General features: G+C 36.3%; 1 protein-coding gene across 1 annotated transcript in view; it reads left to right on the top strand.

Annotated features, from left to right (window-relative positions):
- The window catches only part of LOC129229437 (uncharacterized), a 118,605-nt gene that overhangs the window by 65,756 nt on the left and 31,247 nt on the right, over nt 1-21,602 (top strand). The window contains exons 5-6 of the mRNA XM_054863748.1: nt 2,569-2,711; nt 20,827-20,977. Coding sequence (XP_054719723.1) covers nt 2,569-2,711; nt 20,827-20,977 — 294 coding nt within the window. The remainder of the gene's footprint in view (nt 1-2,568; nt 2,712-20,826; nt 20,978-21,602) is intronic.

Genomic DNA, 21,602 nt, shown 5'->3' on the forward strand with positions numbered 1-21,602 from the left:
GAATAATGATAGTGTTACGGTGCTGAGAGCACTCATAAAATTTGTCCCAGTGCGCGAACCTTCGGGTGAAGGCTGTCGTCGTCGGCACTCTCATCTAAGTGGTTGCTGATCTGGAAAAAATATATCAGGATTTGATTTGTACATTAAATGGAAGGCGTGATAGTTTTCTTCAGTTATTGGAGTTAATAAAGTAATCTGTATTAACTTTTTAACTCTATTAAAGCATTTATTTTGAGACATTATTTTTATTTAATGAACTCTGAGCCTTATTCAAAGCAAGCTTAAATTAATTATTTCACTTATAGTAATCAGTGCGACAGCAATCTTTTATGCCTTTATTCTTTTAATGATAGTTTAGATTTATTTGAATATCATTTCAATTTTTTCAGAGCTATATATTCACTGCTTTGTAATAGACTAACAGCATAATTATTGCTGTAAATTAAATTAGCTTTTTACAAAAGTACCATGCGGTTTTTTTTCAAAGCCAAAAAAATGTATCGGCTTGTCGAGTTTCTCAGACCCCTGGCAAGGCCCCCGTTATGGCATTCTCCCCCCCCAATAGCTGTTATAAATCGGTGCCACTGGGGAGTTCCTTTCCATGCAAGTAAAGTGCACTACCTTGTATAGTGCCGTAGCCTAGCTATGGCACTTCACGGCTCCGTAAAAAATGGAACTGTAAAATTGTTCCTCACTTAAGGCAAGTGACATGATCTAATTGAAACAGAAAATTTGTGTACCAATTTTTAGATTGTTTTACTTTGAAAATGCCATGTCACATATTGTTTCCATTGTTTGTATAAATTATACGCACCAGAAAAATATATAAGTTGGCATTTTCAAGGCACAAAAATCTGAATTTTTTTCGGTTGGAACGGGAGGCTCCGTGCTTTAACATACTCCCTAGACCCCGGTGACATCCAGCCCCCCCAATAATTTTTCCAAGTCAGTGCCCCTGTCGCAGCGGATGTATTCTCACAGCAGCCAGGGCCAGATTTGGAAGTGTGGAGGCCCCGGGGCAATGAAGGAGTGGAGGCCCCTAATCAGGGTTCGAAAACATCATCATATTTTCAGAAATATCCGATAATTTGATATATATCCGAATATTTTGATATACACTGTCCAGTCAAATTAATGTGACCATCTGTCAAAAGCCAGAATAACCACCTTTCTCAAAGCGGACTGCTGCGAGACGTGCAGGAAGAGAGTCACTTAGGTCCCTGAAGGTGATCTCTAGGATGTTGAGCCATGCCGACTCTAATGCCGTGGTCAGCTGCGCTAGATTACGCGGTTGAGGATCAATGGTGCGAACAACTCGATTGAGATGGTCCCACAGATGCTCAATTGGGTTTAAGTCAGGTGAGTTTGCTGGCCAGGTAATAGATATAGGTAAATAAATAGTAATAGTAAATTGAACGACATTTCATTACATTTTGATGTCATGCTGGGACATATTACTTGGTGATAAAAGACTAGGATCTTAAAAAATTGATGTTTGCTTTTTTTGTAACCAGTTAAGCTTTTTACTTTTTGTAGAATGACTTTTTATGTTTGAAATTTCACTATCAACATTGATTAGGCATATCCAACACATTTAATATGAATAACATATTAGATTGCTAAGTTGTTTCACACAATAATTCTTTAAATATGTAATCAAAATACAATTTTTGGGCAAAAATGTATTCTTTTGTATATGATTGGTTACATATATACATAGTAGAATACATACAGAAAAGTATTTTAGTTGAATATAAATTTTTGAAATAAATGCCCTGGTAAATACCCTTGGTATTTACCCCTAAAAATAAATACCTGGGTATTTTACATCACCAATTGGTATACAGATGGATCTTAATAGAAACAGATGCTGATTCGATTTTTGCCCTGAAAATTTCAAGGATCATGTTTCAGTTGAATGTTTTTCTTATTAAAACCCAACTGCTATTGCTGAGAAAGTAAATTCTAAGATTGGAAAAAATAACTAGGGATACAGATGCAGTCCAGAAGGGAACTGATGCTAATTAAGTTTTAGCTCCAGATCATTCCATCGGAGCGTTGCCCTTTGATAATTTTGAGAGTATTTGTACAGTGTTGTAGTTTTGTAGTCAGGGCATGAATTCTTTAGGTTTGAATCCTAAGGGAAATGTTTGTACAGTTTAAGTATGGCGCCCAATTAGAGATCCAAAAGACCAAGGACCTAAACCCTTCTTGATAGGACTAAGGGGACCCATTTTATTGGCGTTTGATTTTGTAAAACGTTTCTGGGAGCAAACCCCTTATCTTCAAGCAACTCCCTAATGTGTTCAAAGATGGCATTTTCAGGACTTCATTTCAAACAATTTTTCGGCCAGGAAACCCTTCTCTCTCTCTCTCCCAATGTAGTAAAATGTAGCTTTGAAATATTTTTAGCATGGAGAGCTTCTGAATATCCAATCATCAACAAATATGGCTTAAAATTGCATTTTTAGAGAGTCACATTGAATGTTCGACCTTTAAATTGTTTCATGCTTCATACATTTTTCTATCTAGTCATGCAATTTCTTAGTTTTGTTAATTCTCTTTTAGGTTTAGAACACATTATTGAGTATAAGAAGTGTCTTTCACAACTGGGTAGTTTTCCTTTTCGATGCAAAGTGTGCAATTCATCTATAACAAGACCAAAAATAATAGATCATATTCTAGGAGCTAAGCATAGACTTCGATACTTGGTAAGATTCATATCCTTTAAACTCAAAATATTAAACTAGAATGTTAAAAAAGCACCTCAAATAATTGTTAATTTTTTTTTTCTAACTACATGTGTAAGTAAATCTGTTAAAGCTCCTGTGTTGTGAAAATGCGGTACATTTGTTGTTTTTGTAGTTGTGGTGTATTTATTTTATGTTTTATACTTATATTAATTAATTTTTATTTTTTGAGAGAAGTTGTATAATATTGTTTGAAATACAGTGGAACCTCGATAACTCGATACCCCAAGAGAACATGAACACATGTCGACGTAAGCACATGTCAATTTACTGAGGTTCCATAATTTTAATTCCTAAAGAATTTCTGTATCACTTAACGTATTTTCCTGCATATTGTCCGCGGGAGTGTATAATCCGCGGATAATACAATGTAAAAAAGGAACTTGATTTGCTTTATCATATTATTTTAGCAACGAAACTGAACGTGAAGAGGTACTAATATTCAAGGTATAATCAAAATTAAATTAAATTTTTTTTTAAATATTGATTCCTTCTTGAAATCGCCATTCTAGTATGTTAATTACTTAAAGACAAAAGAGCAAACAATTTTAACGTGTGCTAATGGAGGCTTCTCCCTTCATTGTATGGCTGTTTATTTTACACAGTCTGAATCATGTAAGAGGAAAATTCAAGCTATGAATATAAACAACTCACAGGCCGTAAAAAAAAATCTCGTTAGTGTTGAAGAGGAAAAAAACATAGATAAATCCGCTGCAGCATTTAATCTGCACCTCATTAATTTTACTCTTTTTAACAGATAATCCGCAAATAATATACAGAAAAATACGGTACGTACCAGTGCTTAACATTCACATTATGAAAATTAATTCCAGTAAATGAATTTTCTTTTTTTTTCGTTTTCGTTTTTTAAAAGTACATAATAAAATCACTAACATTATTTGAATCTGACATGGGGAATCAATCCATAGTTTTTAAAAAGAGATAAAAGCTTCTTGTGAATCAGGCCTGTTAAAGATAAAAAGTACTGCTCACACTTGTTTGAAAAACAAATGTCGTGGTGCCTTCTTTCTCTAGAGCAGGAGTTTCCATCCTACGGTCCACATCCAAAAGTTTGATGTTTGACATCTAGATTTTTGAATGAATACATCCAAAAATTTTTAAAGTGGGAACATGAATGAATTAACAGTTATATGCAAATAATGTGGGGAGAAATTTGTAAATTTTGGTAAAAATTTGCTTTAGAATGCTATAAATAAAGCTTTATGATAGCTCATCTTAAAAAGAATTGTCTGCACTTTGGTTTGATCTGTAACTTGAATAACTTTTAATGTATGTATGTATATATATATATATATATATATATATATATATATATATATATATATACATTATATATACATTACACACACACACACATATATATATATATATATATATATATATATATATATGTGTGTGTGTGTGTGTGTGTGTGTGTGTGTGTGTGCACAAGGCCTTCGAGATAGGAAGGCCATCCAACTAGCAAATGACGTCATCGTTTGTCAATCCACAATGGTATTGGGAAGTGAGCACTTCCATTAATATTTTGGTTAAATTTTGGTTATTTATTATTATCTTCTATTATTTTAGTAGTATTACAAGTTCTACTTTTTCATTTGAAAACATAAAAAGGAACCGATAATCATACATTAAGAAATACACTGCGCTTAATTCATAGTATTTTACATAAAAACATTTATAAGTCTTACAAAGTATTCAAATAACTAAACACGATTTTATTTTACAATCATGTTAAAAACAAAGTGATAAATAAACACAGTTTTATTTTTCATTAGAAATCGTTTTTTAACTAATCGCATTTTAACTACTCGTATATTGTATTGAAACATTAAGTCTTAAGAAGTATTCAAATAAATAAATGAACTTTCATTTTACAATTACATCAAAACAAAAAAAATAATATTACTATTGTATTTGAATAAGAATTTAATGAAATTTTAAAAATAAATAAACATTTTTTCTTAAGTAAACGGGAAACATGACTGCAATATGTTTCAAAGACATAACATCAAATTAAAGTACATAATACCAGATTATTAATGTTAACTTTAGCTGAGCAAATTTATGCTTTTAAAAAGACGTGAATGCTTGGGTGCCATCCCCCAAAGTAGACGGTGCCCTACCCCCTTCATTTATGAAAACTTCAACCCCCCCCCAAAAAAAAACATCTCCATCTCCCTTAAAATTTCAATAGCACAGTTATTTATAACTATAGCCATTGAAAAGCTATCATTACTATGAGACTATGATTCCGACCCCCCCCCCCCTTCGGTAGACACTCTCAATAAAATACACAGGAATTCAACTTAAAAAACGTTAATTAAAGAATGAATAATACAACATCATGAATACTGTATGTTGTACATCAAAAAAATGTATTCAATATCTAAACAGCCTTTTTTTTTTTTTTTTTTTGGAATTTGGCTACTTTTCCATTTTCAGCTTTTTCTGCTGCTAATGATTCTTGTGTGTGTGTGGGGGGGGGGCGACTTTACTAGTTCATCATTTTAGGCTTTTGAAAAATTATTTTAAAAAGCATTAATTGATGAAAGTAACCTTTTTCAAAAAACCTTTCATAGAATGACCATTTTAGCAACTTTCTTTAATACTTAAAACCTCATATATGTTAAATTTAGATCAACATTTTGCTGAGTATGCTCTTTTAGGAAATCAATGTGACAGTTTTGTTACAGGGGGAAGGGAGGGGATAACAAGAAGTGTGACATCACGCGTTGTTTTATAACAATATGCTCATGTTGAACAGCGTTACATGTAACAAGGAGGAGTGGGGGAGGGGGGAATTTGTTCAAAAGTTTGCAACATACTTTATAGACAGCCCCTTAATTCAATTTATGTTACAGTTTCAGAGTTCCTGAAAGCTTATTAACAGGAAACCCAAGGAGTTCAAAAAATATGTAGTTCAAGACATTTTGCCCTTTTTAAGCATAAACAAACAAGCATAGAGCATTTGGCAAAAACACGTTGTGTATCCACAGCTCAAAATTAATCTTTCGCAAGCTCAGGAATTATGAATACCGTTAACTTAACCACAATGTGTGCATAAATGTCACAAAACTTAAAGACAACAGTGAAAAAAAAACCATATATATATTTTTTAATTTACGCACAGAACCAGCTCGTTTGAATAACATTGCAGGGGCGTAGTTGGGGGGAAATGTTCGAGTATCGAACCCACGACCTCCGGCGTTCAAATCTAATCTTCTATCTCAGGGCTACGGAAGCCCATCAAGGAATGTTTTTTGATCAAAATAACACATGCTAGCGTATGAAACAATTTAATCGAAGCCGAAAATATAAGATTAGTTCAGTTAAAAGCCTGTTTCAATAGACTTGTTTACATATTAACTGAATATCAACACCAAGTTATGTTGCTTCTGATAGCAACAAGTATATTTGAAGAAAATTTTGACATATGTATATTGTCAGCTTGGAAAATCCATTTCGAATAAATTTGTGTACAAAGTTGAAAAAGTAAAGAAATAAAAAGTTGCAAGTAAACCGTTTCAAATATTAAAGCAGTATACTGAAATTACAAATTATAGACAAAGATATCAAAAAGGAAACTGACAATTGTTTGTGTAATGGAGGAAAATTTAAGTAATCTTAACTGCATAAAATGTAAATTTGTTTATCTGAGAAAAGTACTTACCTTCGAACTTTAAAGTTTATTCCATGAGGCGCCCAGCTTTTTTCTTCACATGCAGGTTGTTCGGAAGCGGAAATCGCTGACTCATTTTCGCTCAGCAGACACTTAAGACTTATACTATATATATATCTATATTTTAATTGCCTCTACATTCCGGTACGTGGAAAGGAAGAGATGAATCCAACAGAATTGTATTCAAAAATGTGCATCCGAAGTTACATATTTCCTATTTCATCTATATCAACCAGAGCAAGCAACACTACTGGTTACACTGGTAAACTGCACTGCTTTCAAAGTTTCGCGCCAAGTTCATAGATCGACGACTGGTGGCGTAACGAAGCGGGGGGGGGGGGGGGGGGAGTTGTCTGGCCTGTTATCACGTGGGTCTCGGTGTGTAGGGGTGGACTGGCCAGGTCGGCTAATCGGGGATCCCTGACTGGGCCAACTGCCGAGTGGGCCATTTCAAGCATTTTTTTTATTGCGTAATATATTTAAATTCTCTCTTAATATTTTTTAAAGTATCAATAAAAAAAAAGCTTTAAAAAAATTTAAAAAACATGTAATTTGTTTACTCTAAGTGAAAGAAGCGTTTGGAAAAAGGTTTATTTTTTTCCATCCTAAGCAAGGACCAAAGTAAGTATTCAAAGTTCACACGTGCGAATGCGTTTCTCTCTAGTTTTAGAGCTCTAGGGGCCATAGCTCCCACATTGAGGAAGAGGGACAGAGAAATCGGGGTCCAACTCGGCCTGAAAAAGGGCCTGGGACGAAAAAAGAGCGTTAAAAACAAATATTTGATACATGAACAGGGGCGTACACGGAGGGGGGATGGAGCCCTGTTGGCTCGGTTCCGAGCCTGAAGTAGATCCGAGATTTTTTAAATGAGGGGTGAAATATATGTAGGGACGTTGAGGTAAACAAGTTAGAGGGGGCCCATAAAAGTCATTTGTGACGGGCCCCAAAATTGCTGTGCACGTCCCTGGTATTCACTGATTGTGACAGATTCAACTAAATGCTGTCAGTTGGCAAGATATTTCATTGGTCAATTGCAGGGGCAGATTCAGGGGAGGGTCAAAAGATCAGCTGACGCCCCACCCCCCCCCCCCCCCCCCCCCCCCCCCCCCCCCCCCCCGTGACTATAATTTTACTATGATTCTTATTAAACTGCAATTTTTTAGAACCGGGAAAATAGTACATAGAATCAACGTTAAACTTTCTTTGCTTGGTTATGCAAGTTTTTCTTCTCAGAGCGTCATAATTGAAATGATTGTCTTGGTTGGTTTGCTGGGTTATTGCTATTTTGAGTTTTTTGTTCATTTTCAAAGGAACAATTAACTTTAATGAGTTTTGCGTTTTTTCAGAGTTCTCTTCCACCTCAAACCTCATGTCGGTTCTGTTTTTTTAAAATCTATTTTATAGCTGTAATCTAAAATAGTCGAAGCTTACGGTAACATGACCAGCCTGTTTGCTCGAAGAAATATCAGTTTTGATGAACAGTTAAGGAAATGAGGGGAGGTACAGGCTGTGCCATCGAAAAATTTAGAGGAGACTGATAACATGAAAGGGTTTTGATTTCATATGCTTTGTAGCATATGAAGGGATGCGCTGATCTCCTTGGGGGTTGGTCACTCCTGCTTGACTGGGGGGGGGGACCTGAAATGAACCCATTTTTCATCCCTAAATGAAATTGGTTGATCCAATCAGCCGTGATGAAGACTTTAGGGGAGGTCCCCAAAAACGCCTTTCAGGGCACTTACCAGACATGGCAGAGATGATGGAAGAAATGTGCATAAGTTCAAGGACATTACTTTGAAGAATTTTAAGTGTTTGTGCAAATCTGTTCAATAAATTACTTAAAAAAAGTAAATAATTGCATTTCTTTTGGAATAGACCCAAATTCCAAAAGTAATGCAATTATACAACCTGTATATATTGTAACGGATTCGGTGCGACTTCCACTTTCTTGAAAGGATGACACAGTTCTTAATAAAAAACACAGGAAATTTATTTACACTATGTACAGGAAATATCGTCAACAACTGCTAAATTATTCATCAGCAATTAAGCAATTATCACACAACACCGTAAACTCAACGTTTACACACGTATTTACTTCCAAATACGAAAACAACACAGCAAAATGCCTCGCAATAAACAGAGCAAAAATGCTCTCAGTTCGAAATATCAATCGAAACTGCCCTGTTTATCCATCGCTAACGGCTTATATAGACACCGAAAAGAAATTTCTCAAATATTCCACACGCTTCTGTAAAGTAGTAGACCGTTATCAAATTTTATCAATGAACAAAAAGGAAATAGGGGTCGTATACTTTAGCCATATGAAAAGGGGTTGTATATTCATTACGGGAAACTATTTACAGGTTACGTTCCTACAATAATTATTATTTACAGGATTTGTAACATTGCCCCCTTCCCAAGAACTGCACGTCCCGGGCAGTACAATCCCCAGAAAGGGTGCCAAACTTCTATCACAAGTTTACAAATATACACATTAATTAATAACTAACAGATACAGAAAACACAATAATAACAAGAAATATTACTAAACATTAAAAGCAAAAATTATCTACAACTTTTATGTTATCAACCATTGTTGTTTACGTAATACTCATGAACTATGGCCATAGTATGGGGCTAACCGATCATAATGTACAACCCTAGGTTTTGCATTAGGTGATTTTTGGATCCTCACTACGACGTCATTCAGTCGGTTAAGGACTTTGTAGGGTCCATCCCAATGCGACTGCAATTTGGGTGAAAAACCTTTCCGTCGGATGGGATTCCATAACCAAACCTTGTCGCCTTCGTTGAATTCATGTCCAGTAGACCTTGTGTCATATCGGGTCTTCATCTTCTCCGCCGCGATGTTGATTCGCTCTCGTGCGAAGTTATGAACTTCTTCCAACCGGGCCTGGAGATCCTGGATGTACTCCTCAGGCGATGCAGGCGCATCCGGAGGACGACCAAAGACGAGATCACAAGGTAGCCGAAGCTCTCGTCCGAAGAGCATCTGAGATGGGGCATATCCGGTAGTCTCGTGGACAGCACTGCGGTAGGCCAGCAGAAACAAAGGTAGCTTCTTGTCCCAATCCTGTTGATTTCTGGAGACCATAAGTGAGAGATTATTCAGGATTGTGTGGTTAAATCTCTCCACCATGCCGTCCGATTGTGGGTGTAGTGGTGTTGTCCTAGTTTTCTCAATTCTGAGAATTTGACATAGGCCCTTAAACACAGCAGAGATGAAATTCCTCCCTTGATCGGAATGAATCTGCAAAGGGTTCCGTATCTCGAGATCCAATGTTGGACTAGAGTCTCTGCTACGGTGGTAGCCTCTTGATCTGGAATGGGATATGCTTCCGGCCATTTGGTGAAGTAATCGATGGAAACAAGAATGTATTTGTTCCCATCAGCAGTTCTTGGTAGAGGACCCAGGATGTCAATCCCAATTCGTTCGAAAGGAGCTCCAACGTTGTACAGATGTAGCTTCCCTCTGCTTCTCTTCTTCGGTCCTTTACGAGCAGCACAGGCGTCACAAGAATGGCACCACTTCTCCACGTCATCCTTCGCCTTGCTCCAGAAGAAGCGCTCCCGAACGTTATCGAGGGTTTTCAAGACACCAAAATGTCCTCCAGTCGCACTACTATGTATTTCTTTCAGAACATCTGAAATCCTTGATCGGGGAAGTAGTAACTGCAACCTAGATGTTTTGCCGTCGTCAGATTCCCATTTCCGGTGTAGCACGCCGTTCCGTAAATGGAGTGAGTTCCATAAAGCCCAGTATCTTTTTGTTGCAGGACTGAAGATGGAAACGTCCTGCCAGCTAGGGCGTCGACTATCACTTTCCATGAACTCTAAAATTGGTTTTATGTCGGGGTCTTCAAGTTGATCTTTTCGAACTTGGTCATCACTCCATGGATCAGGTTCTGATGATGTTGGAGTCACTGTCACCTGATAGGCGGTAGGGCTAGTCGTTCCATACTGTTTCTCGATTCGGGAACAATAGTGGCAGTTCTCAGGACAGGGTCTCCTTGATAAAGCGTCAGCATTACCGTGAGATAACCCTTTTCGATGCTTGATCTCCATGTCATATTCCTGGAGCCGTTGTATCCATCTGGCTATCTGGCCTTCCGGATTTTTGAAGTTCAAAAGCCAAGTTAATGAGGCATGATCTGTCCGAAGCAGAAATTTTCGGCCGTAGAGGTAATGATGGAAGTGTTCTACAGCTTTCACTATGGCCAGTAACTCCTTTCTGGTGACGCAGTAATTTCGCTCCGACTTTGATAAGCATTTGCTCCAGTAAGCGATGACATGTTCATTTCCGTCAATTTCTTGGGATAAAACAGCTCCGATGCCCTCGTTGCTCGCATCAGTGTCCAGGATGAAGGATTTTTCAGGCTGAGGATAGGCGAGGATAGGCGTTGATGTTAAAGCCTCCTTCAGTCGTAGAAATGCATCTTCGCATTCTTTGGACCATTCGAACTTTTGCTTGCTCTCCGTCAGCTTATGCAAAGGTCGTTTAATGTTGGAAAAACCCTTTACAAACTTCCTGTAGTACGTGCAGAGCCCCAGGAAACTTCGCAGCTGATGGATGTTTTCGGGACGACTCCAACTCTTGACTGCAGATACCTTTTCTGGATCGGTTTGTACACCTTCAGAAGAGATGATGTGACCAAGGTAGTTCACTTCCCGGCGGAACAAATTACATTTGGACGGGCTTAACTTCAGATTGGCTTCCTTAAGCTTCTGCAGCACCTTCCTAAGATTTGCCAGATGTTCTTCGAAACTGCGTCCCACGATGATGATATCGTCTAAGTAGACCAGACAGGATTCGTAAGAAAGTCCTCTTAACACTGTCTCCATAAGACGCTCGAACGTAGCTGGTGCATTGCAGAGGCCGAAGGGCATCACTTTAAACTGCCATAAGCCTTGTCCAGTTGTAAACGCTGTCTTCTCTCGGTCATTAGGGTGTATCTCAACCTGCCAGTAGCCGCTCTTCAAGTCCAGGGTCGAAAACCACTTGTGTCCGGACAGAGTGTCCAAGGTGTCGTCTATCCGTGGAAGAGGGTAACTGTCTTTCTTGGTGATTTCATTCAGCCGTCGGTAATCGACACAAAATCTGGTGGAGCCATCTTTCTTTCGGACTAAGACGATGGGAGAGGCCCAAGGACTGGAAGAGGGTTCGATTACATCATTCTCCTTCATCTCTTTCAGGAGGGTCTCAACCTCTTCCTTCTTGGCGAACGGTAGTCGTCTTGGATGCTGTTTAATAGGGGGGTGTTCTCCAGTGTAAATCCTATGCTGCGTTAAATTCGTTCGGCCAACATCCTCCGATGTAGATGAAAACAGATGCTTGAAGTCATCCACCAATTGTTCCGCAGCAGTTCTTTGATCTTTCGATAACGGCGCACTCCCAATTAACTTCGATGTCAAGGACTCGGAAGACACAGTCTCGGGGGAATTGATTCTTCTAATGATGCAGTTTACTGGAGTACAAGTTGCCAACACTTCACCTTTTCGGATATTCCTTGGCCTTTCACTCACGTTGGCGACTCTCACAAGAATTATATCCTTAGAAAGGTCCACAAGCGTAGATGCTACCAGCACTCCTTTTAGGCTATTGCTTAGGTTAGGGTATTCAATGAGTCCAAATCGAAAACTATTGCTTTCTTCAAGGGAGCCAGGTATTAATGATTCTGACCTTGAGGGAATCGATAAATCTGTTTGGGCTATTATTTGATGAGCGGATTTTACATCACTTTCTGCAGGGAAAACGGCTATGTCTTCTCTCATCGAGTGCAGCTCATTAGTCTTGAAGTCGAGAGTGAAGTCATATTTCTTCAAAAAGTCCAATCCGAGAATGAAGGGGTCCGTGACATTAGCGACGAATGCCGTATGATGGTAGGTGGCATTCCCAAACACTATTTCCAAGTCCACTTTACCGTCAATCTCGATCTTGTCACCTGTCACAGTCTGGAGACTTACGCGTGGCGATGTCCACAGCAGTTTCAATCCAAATTCACGAGCCACATCTGTCCTAATGATTGTTACATTGGCTCCAGTGTCGACAATCAGTCTGCAGGGGTTCCCATTTACATGTGCGTAAATGAAAAGTCCATCACTGCCACTACTAGAAGAGGAAATCTGCAGAGCTCTGGTGGTGGTGATTTACTTCCCTCGCGTAGCTTGGCGAGCTGGACAACTCCTTCTCAGGTGTCCTTCGCTACCGCATTTCCAGCACTTCTGCTCTTGTTTCTTTTGGGCTGTTATGCTGCTCAGATGTCTTGTCAAGTCACCGAGTTGTTTCTCAAGTTCAGCGAGGTGGGACGACCTGAAATCAGACTCATCAGCTTCCTGAGTCCGGATTAGATGGCGATCCACACGGGTTGCTTCTTGGGCGGCCTCGTATCTCATCGCATACACAACAGCAGAATTCAGGTCTTTGACATCCGCCACCCGTAGAGCTTTCTGGATTTCTGGATCTCGAACCCCGTCTCATGTAGTAGTTGAGTGCCAGGTTGTCTCGAACATCCGCAGGACAGTCACAAAAAGCAAGATGAGACAGTCTCTCGATGTCCGCCGCAAGCTCTTGCAGGGTTTCCCCGGTTTTCTGGAAACGGGACTTCAACTGGAATCGGCTGAAATCTTTCTGGCACTTCTCACCGAAGCGAAGCTCCAATGCAGATGTGAGTGCGGCAAAATCCAGGCGCTGGCCGTCCGGAAGGGTCTGAAGAATGTCCGCTGCGTCACCTCTCAGGGATGCTGCAAGATGGCAGGCCTTGGTAGCAGAGTTCCATCCGTTCGCTTCCGCCACTATCATGAACTGAGTTTTGTAAACCTGCCACGAAGTTTTCCCATCAAATGTGGCAAGTTTAATGGACGGTCGAGCAACCGATGTGGGAGCGCCAAACTGTACAGAGCTGCTTTCCGCGGTCGCCAATCTCCTTTCCAGGTCTTTAAAGATGTCTTCTTTAAGTTGATGAAATTTTCTATCTTCTTCTTCCAGTTTATTTTCTACAGCATTGCATCGGCCTTCAACGTAACTTAATTTTTCTTCAAATTTCTCTTCGATTTTATTTTCCACTGCGATGAATCGGCCTTCAACTGCCTCAAACTTTCCTTCAATAGCATCAACTCGATGCTCTATCTCATTAAATTTATTTTCCATCACAGTCTTTACCGAAGTAAGATCGTTTTTAATTTCCTCTTGGTTAGAAGCTAGGTCATTTTTCAGCACCGTTAAATCACTTTTCAATTGTTCTTGATTAGCTGCCATATCATTTTTTAATTGTTCTTGATCAGCAAATAGTTCTTTACAAATAATCACCGGTATACCTCCTTTAGATATTCAAATTTCCTACGAAGCAAAAATGGGAACATTACTCAGACTTAATAAGGACGTTGTCACATGTTTTGGAATTCTTCGAGCGTCTTCCTTTGAAAAGAAAATCAAAACAATTTTATTTCATCCCAGTGTTTCCTTAACATCTTCATTACAAATAAACTCACCAAATTTGGAAAATTCAAGCACTAATATTTCTTCCTTCCGTTACTTCACAGATGGCTCGAAAACAAAACAAGCTACAACGGCAGCTTTCCTTATTTTAAATAACACAACTCCAACTGACGAAACCACATTTCTTCTAAATGTCTCCAACTCTATTTTTCAAGCAGAAGCGTTAGCAATAAAAGAAGCAATAGATCATGCTGTAACCCACAATAACTTACCATCAATTATGTACAGTGACAGTCAATCAGTCATTAAATCAATTGGTAATCTAAACCCAACAAACTCTTTAATAGCTGAAATCCAACAACAACTAATAAATCATGATAATATCAAAATTTCTTGGATTAAAGGTCATTCAACCTCTGCTGGAAACAATAGAGCCGATTTTCTCGCAAACCAAACAGCAAATGGACTCTTAGTACCAACAAAACAGCATCCTTTGCCATTTCCAAGAAGTTTTGCAAAGCATAAATTATTACAAGATCTACTGACTGATTGGCAAGAACGATGGGAACAAGACATAACAGGAAGACTAATCTACAAAATCCGTCCGAAAGTTAAACTTACTCCTTTGAATTTAAATAGACATGAAATTTTTTTCTTTACTGGCCATGGCCCTTTCCCTTCATACTTGAAAAGATTCCATATTAGAAATAGTGACCTCTGCAGATGCAAATCAATTGGAAATCCTCAACATTACATACAACATTGCATTCACACTTCTTCATTCCATCTTCGTTCTTCTGGCAATTGGACTCAAGACTTAAAAAACTATTATTCGTTTCCTGCAGCAAAAAAGAAAATTACAGATCTTATTACATTTCTAATTGACCACGAACATTTTCTCTTTGGATAATTTTTTTTTTTTTACTTACTTACCTTTTTTTTTTAATATATAGGCATTAAGCATTTTAATTATTTTTTTAAAATTATTATTTTTATTATTTATTTATTATTTTATTATTATTATTATTATTATTATTTTCTTTTTTTTTAATTCATATAATTATTTTTTTTTAAATATTTTTATTTTATTTATTTATTTATCTATTTTTTTTCTTTCATCTATTTTTATTTATTTATTTATTTTTATTTATCTTAATGTAAATATTTATATATATTCTTTCTTATTGAACAAAATTATTTTCTTCTGTATATATCAAAATTTATTGTTTATCAGTGTGGAGTATTGTTAAATTTTCTCGTACGTCATCCCATAATTTGTGAAATTTAACATTGTTGAATGTGTACAAAAGGATGACGTATTTAATAAAAAAAAAAAAAAATTGTTCTTGATTAGCTGTAAAACTTGCAGTCAAGTCACTTTTTAATTGTTCTTGATTAGCTGTAAAACTTGCAGTCAAATCACTTTTCACAGAGGTGATTGCGTCAAGAAGTTGTTTTAATTGTTCATCCATTGCGCGAGTAATCACCATAAAAACAAAGTCCAAATTCAAAGTCTTTATGAAAAAAAAATGTCCAAAGTCACACTTACTCCAAGAAGGTCCAGAAGAAGCCCCACGTTGGGCGCCAAATTGTAACGGATTCGGTGCGACTTCCACTTTCTTGAAAGGATGACACAGTTCTTAATAAAAAACACAGGAAATTTATTTACACTATGTACAGGAAATATCGTCAACAACTGCTAAATTATTCATCAGCAATTAAGCAATTATCACACAACAGCGTAAACTCAACGTTTACACACGTATTTACTTCCAAATACGAAAACAACACAGCGAAATGCCTCACAATAAACAGAGCAAAAATGCTCTCAGTTCGAAATATCAATCGAAACTGCCCTGTTTATCCATCGCTAACGGCTTATATAGACACCAAAAAGAAATTTCTCAAATATTCCACACGCTTCTGTAAAGTAGTAGACCGTTATCAAATTTTATCAGTGAACAAAAAGGAAATAGGGGTCGTATACTTTAGCCATATGAAAAGGGGTTGTATATTCATTACGGGAAACTATTTACAGGTTACGTTCCTACAATAATTACTATTTACAGGATTTGTAACAATATACATAGTGGAATACATACAGAAAAGTATTTTAGTTGAATATAAATTTTTGGAATCCCCAGTAAATACCCCGGGTATTTACCCCTAAAAATAAATGCCTGGGTATTTTACATCACTAGTGTGTATATATATATATATATATATATATATATATATATATATATATATATATATATATATATATATATATATATATATATATACAGTAAAACCTCGTTAAGTTATCACTCGAGGGACCATACAGTTTTGACCACTTATACGGAGTGACTACTTATGTGGGGTGGGAAATTAAAGAAGAAATAAAAAAAAAACACCTTAATAAATACTGAAATGCTCTTATGAAGAGCTGTAAATTTCAGTGAGAAAAAAATTAGCTTATGAAATCAATACCTATAAATTAGTAAAAATTTAAGAAAAAATAAAGTAGGAAAGAAAGAGTAAATGTTGTAAGATTTCGGGCTGTTGTGCCATGGTCTGAGTGTTGTTACCCCAAATGTTTCGACCGCATACACGGCGGGCATCTTCAGTGTTCCAGGGAAGCGACTTCTTAGCAACTGATGCAGAAATCCAAGTGTTGTCCATATTTATGCGAGAAGAGCTAACTCTCCCTTCATTTTAGGCCAGGATTGGCTGATGGACATTCTTCATTGTTTCCGGTTGGCTCAAACTAGAACTGTCTTCATTCTGGTTGGGTAGTGCCTGCTGGCCATCCGTCGTTGTTTCTGGTTAGCTAAAGGTATTTCTCGGGATAATCCCTCTAAGTGCAGCATGCCAGAGTTTGTTGATCTTAACTCCTTCTTCCATTTTGTTAAAATTGTTGGGATGTTTGAAGATTTTGATTGCTTCTCTGTTTAATCTGGCCTAATATTGGGAAGTCATTGAAAGCATTTTGGTTTCTTTGAATTTAATGTCATAGATGCCATCAGTAAAAGTGTGTTCCGCGACTGCTGGAGTTTAAAGTAGATCGTAGGATCTAAAAAATCCATAATCTTTTGCTGATAGTCTTCAGCGTTGAATAGTCCTTGCATTACCATTGTCTGCCATGTTAACCCTGAAGATGGCCGCCACAGATGCGGTTGAAACGTTTCGGGTAACAACACTCAGACCACGGCACAACAGCCGGGAATCTTACGACATTATTGACACCGGCCATGAGAGCCTTCATTTTTAGAAAAATAAAAAACACTCTTTGTAGTTACCACCTTTTATTTTCTCTTACTTACATTAAATAAAATTAATAGCAGATTATTTTAATGTCGTTTACGGTTCCTTTTTTTCTGTCTTGCTGGGTAGAGTTTAATTCATATTCTCAGCATTGCTATTCTCACTTTAACTGCTGTTTTTCTGTTAAAAATTCTTAAAACAATGATTTTCTTTGTTTTCTCATTAAAAGATAAAGGGTTAAGTTTTAGTTTTCTTCTCATGTTAAAAGCAAAGAGATGTAGCAAGAAGTATGCTTTGAATGAACAGAAGCAAGGAACGAGATGTCAAGCAAAAATGACTATCACACAGCATTTCAACTAAGTCCGAAACTGTTTTCTGAGATCCGATAAGAAAAGAGAATTTTAGAAAACAATATTTAGATGACTAGTTAATCAGGGTAAAATTAAATTTATTGACCAGTAAACGAGGATCATTTTTCATTACTATAAATGAGACCTTGTCAGGACCAGAGGAAAACAATGACTTAAGAGCCATTGTCTGTAAGGATCAGGCAGGTTGTGATTGTTGGGATTTTTAATTTTCTTTATTTTCACATAGGTTGTTCCTTATCATGAATGTAATGTAAATCCGAAATTTGAGCTTTGTTTGACTCACCGTTTTTGAGAAAACAATTTTTTTTTGTTTAGGGGGCGTGGCACATTTTTGCTGGTTTTTCAAATTTGCAGATTTTAATGTACTTGTTGCTTGAAGCGTCCTTATAATGACATGGATTTTTTAATTCCATATTACTATATGGTCTTGTTAGATACTGTTACAGCTGTCAAATCGGTGACACTACGAGGGCGATGCCCACAAACTCCGTTTAAAAATGACCGAAAATGAATTTTTTTCTATATTCAAGGCCAATTTTCTCGAATCACCTTCATGATGACACCATTATTTTTAGATCATTTTCTAGTCACACTTACATACATCAAAAATATGTATCAAAATCGGTGTCACTATAAGGGCGCCAGAAGATATTGGAACTTTTATTCGATAAATTTCACAAAAACACAAATATTTAAAATCCAACTACAACTGTCGCCCTCATAGCAGAGATCTGATACTAAATTAGGTTGATAACCAACATGTTTGTCTAACATTTGCACGAAAAAAATCTGTGTCACTCCTATTATTTTTGGAAATATGATCGTTCGAAGTTAGTACGTTATGGCGTTATTTTAATATTTATTTATTGAATCTTTTCACCCCCAGATAGTTTTTTGAACATATTTATTTTTAATTTAATACAAAAAAAGTGTATCTTTTAACATAAACAGCTTTGGGCAGTAAGTGCGTCTTTTTCTTGAATAGAAAATGCCCGTTTTGATATAGGTACAGACGGATGTATTGTGCATAATATGTCTAGATTATCATAGCAATACTCATCTTGCTTTTTCGGCCAAACAAATCTATTTATTCCAATTGTTCTTGACATACATTTGACTTCAACTTTCAAATGGATTTTATACGAAAGATGTATAGAGAGAAGCTCTTACAAACATCTTATATAAATGCTTCAGATTTTCAACTAATAAATACCCCTACATTGCCATAAGTTCAATTTAATGAAATTGGATGGGCCCTATCTTTACGAGCTCAGTTCAAGTTCACTTCAAAGCAGAAGCAGTATTTATAAGAACAATTTACGATTGGTGAAAATACTGGGAAAAAACAACATCCCTGTCAAGTTGCACACTTAATGAGAAATGCAGTTCGTAACGGGGAAAAAACTGTTCGTTGCTTCAGAGTATTGTACTATGAACCAAATCCTATCCCTTTTTTTTCGATGGAAGAAACAAAAAAAAAAAAACGAATGCATTCTCAATGCATCAAATGAGAATATTGAAGAAAGCGAACATTCAGAATCTGAAACTGAATTTGAGGTAACGTAGACCAAAACGAAGAAAACATTAAGAATCAAATCAACCAATTTCAGAAAGACGGTCATCTTTTATTGAAAACTGCTAATTTTGTAGCACTAAAGCATGGGAAAACATGGTATTCCAGAAAAATAGTAGAAGTTGACCATTTGCAAGTTTAGGTCAAATGCATGTCAAGAACAATTGGAATAAATAAATTTGTTTGGCCGGAAAAACAAGATGAGTATCGGTATAATAATCTAGACATGTTATGCACAATAGATCCACCTGGTACTTATATCAAAACGGGCATTTTCTATTCAAGAAAAATACTCTCTTGCTGCCCAAAGCTGTTTATGTTATAAGGTACACTTCTTTGTATTAAATTAAAAATAAATATGTTCAAAAAAAAAAAAAAAATCTGGGTGTGAAAATATTAAATAAATAAATATTAAAAAAAACGCCGTAACGTACTAACTTGGAACGATTATATTTCCGAAAATAATAGGAGTGACACCTATTTTTTTTGTGCAAATGTTAGACAAACATGTTGGTTATCAACCTAATGTAGTATCAGATCTCTGCTATGAGGGCGACAGTTGTGATTAGATTCTAAATATTTGTGTTTTTGTGAAATTTATCGAATAAAAGTTCCAATATCTTCTTTCGTCCTTATATTGACACCGATTTTGATATATATTTTTGATGTATGTAAATGTGGCTAGAAATTGATCTAAAAATGTTGGTGTCATCATGAAAGCGCTTTGAGAAAATTGGCCTTGAATATAGAAAAAATTTCATTTTCGGTCATTTTTAAACAGAGTTTGTGGGCGTCGCCCTCGTAGTGTCATCGATTTGACAGCTGTAACAGTATCTAACAAGATCTTATAGTAAAATGGAATTAAAAAATCCATGTCATTATAAGGACGCTTCAAGCAACAAGCACATTAAAATCTGCAAATTTGAAAAACCAGCAAAAATGTGCCACGCCACCTAAACAAAAAAAAATTGTTTTCTCAAAAACGGTGAGTCAGACAAAGCTCAAATTTCGGATTTACATTACATTCATGATAAGGAACAACATATGTGAAAATAAAAAAAATTAAAAATGTCAACAATCACAAATGTTCAAAACTGCCTAATTCTTACAGACAATGGCTCTTAAATGGTGTGGCCACTTATCCAGGTGACTACTCATTGGGATTTTACTGTACATACAGTCAAATCTCGATAACTCGAATATTCCTTTATCTCGAAGTTCTTCGGGTCCCAAACTCTTGAGACAGTTGTGGAAACTTCCCATAACTGGAACTACCAATATCTCAAACGTTTTAGTCGCTCCCTTGAAACTTCAGGTTATCGAGAGTTAACTGTATATATATATATATAACGTAAAAAATTGAAATTTAAAATTGTAAACTTTTTTGAGAGATAGTGTCCTTTAAAATTTTTGAAAAACTTATATGATAATGTATTTCAAGTGATACATACAAAAATTTTTCAAGTGACCTAGTTTCCTCTGTGTGAAAAATTAGTATTTTTTTCTGAAATTGTGTCCTCACAGAGGAGTGGTAGGTAGACATGTTGTAATAAATGATTAGACCATCAAAAGTTGCTTTGTAAACTGCTAAGTCATGGTTCTTTCCAGAAGCCTTGGTATGTAAAAACAAAAAAAAAAGTAAGGCTTTTTGGATGTCCGCATAAGCTGGATGTGGCAGGAAAATCTTGACCAACTATTATTTTTACATGGATTATTTTTTATTTTAGAAAATTAAAGATGAGAAGAAGTATGAATCAATAATATCTCTTAAAGAAGAGCAGTCTGTCAAGGAGTCTAAAATAGCTTTGTTGGCAGCTGAGTTGGAGCTTCTGCATGGAAGAGGCTTTGTTACTGTAGTTGTTGAAAATCCAGATACTGGTATGTATGCTATATATACATATATAGTACATATTGTTACGATTTCAACGCAACTTCAAACTTTCTTTGAATGATGACACAGTTCTTGAGAAAAGTACAGGAGATTTATTTACAGCTATGTACAGGACATGTAGTTACAACTGCTGAATCAATCATCAGAAATTAAGCAACTATCAATTAACACCGTAAACTCAACAATGGTACACGTATTTACATCCAAATATGCAAAAGCACAGTGCAAATGCCTCACAACAGAGCAACGGCTCAGACAAATCTCAGACAGTTAAAAGGCATAACTGACTCTCCCCTCATTCACAAGACGCACAGCGTTTTATACCGCTTTGGAAGTTCAATAAAATTCTACAACTTTATTCCAATATATTTCTCATATTTTCTTTTTATTCATTCACGAATCTTATCAATGAGAAACAGGGGACCGCATATTTCATTCAAATGTAAGGGGGTTGTATGTTCATAACAAGAAACTATTTACAGGTTACGTTACTAAAACAATTTTAGATTGAAGATAATGGAATAAATGCCAAATGTAGCCAGATTACAAGAAATTAATCATAAAAATTATTACTATTTGCAGAATTTAACAATATATATATATATATTTTAT

This window comes from Uloborus diversus, chromosome 1, assembly GCF_026930045.1.
Source record: "Uloborus diversus isolate 005 chromosome 1, Udiv.v.3.1, whole genome shotgun sequence".
Taxonomy (NCBI): Eukaryota; Metazoa; Arthropoda; class Arachnida; order Araneae; family Uloboridae; genus Uloborus; species Uloborus diversus.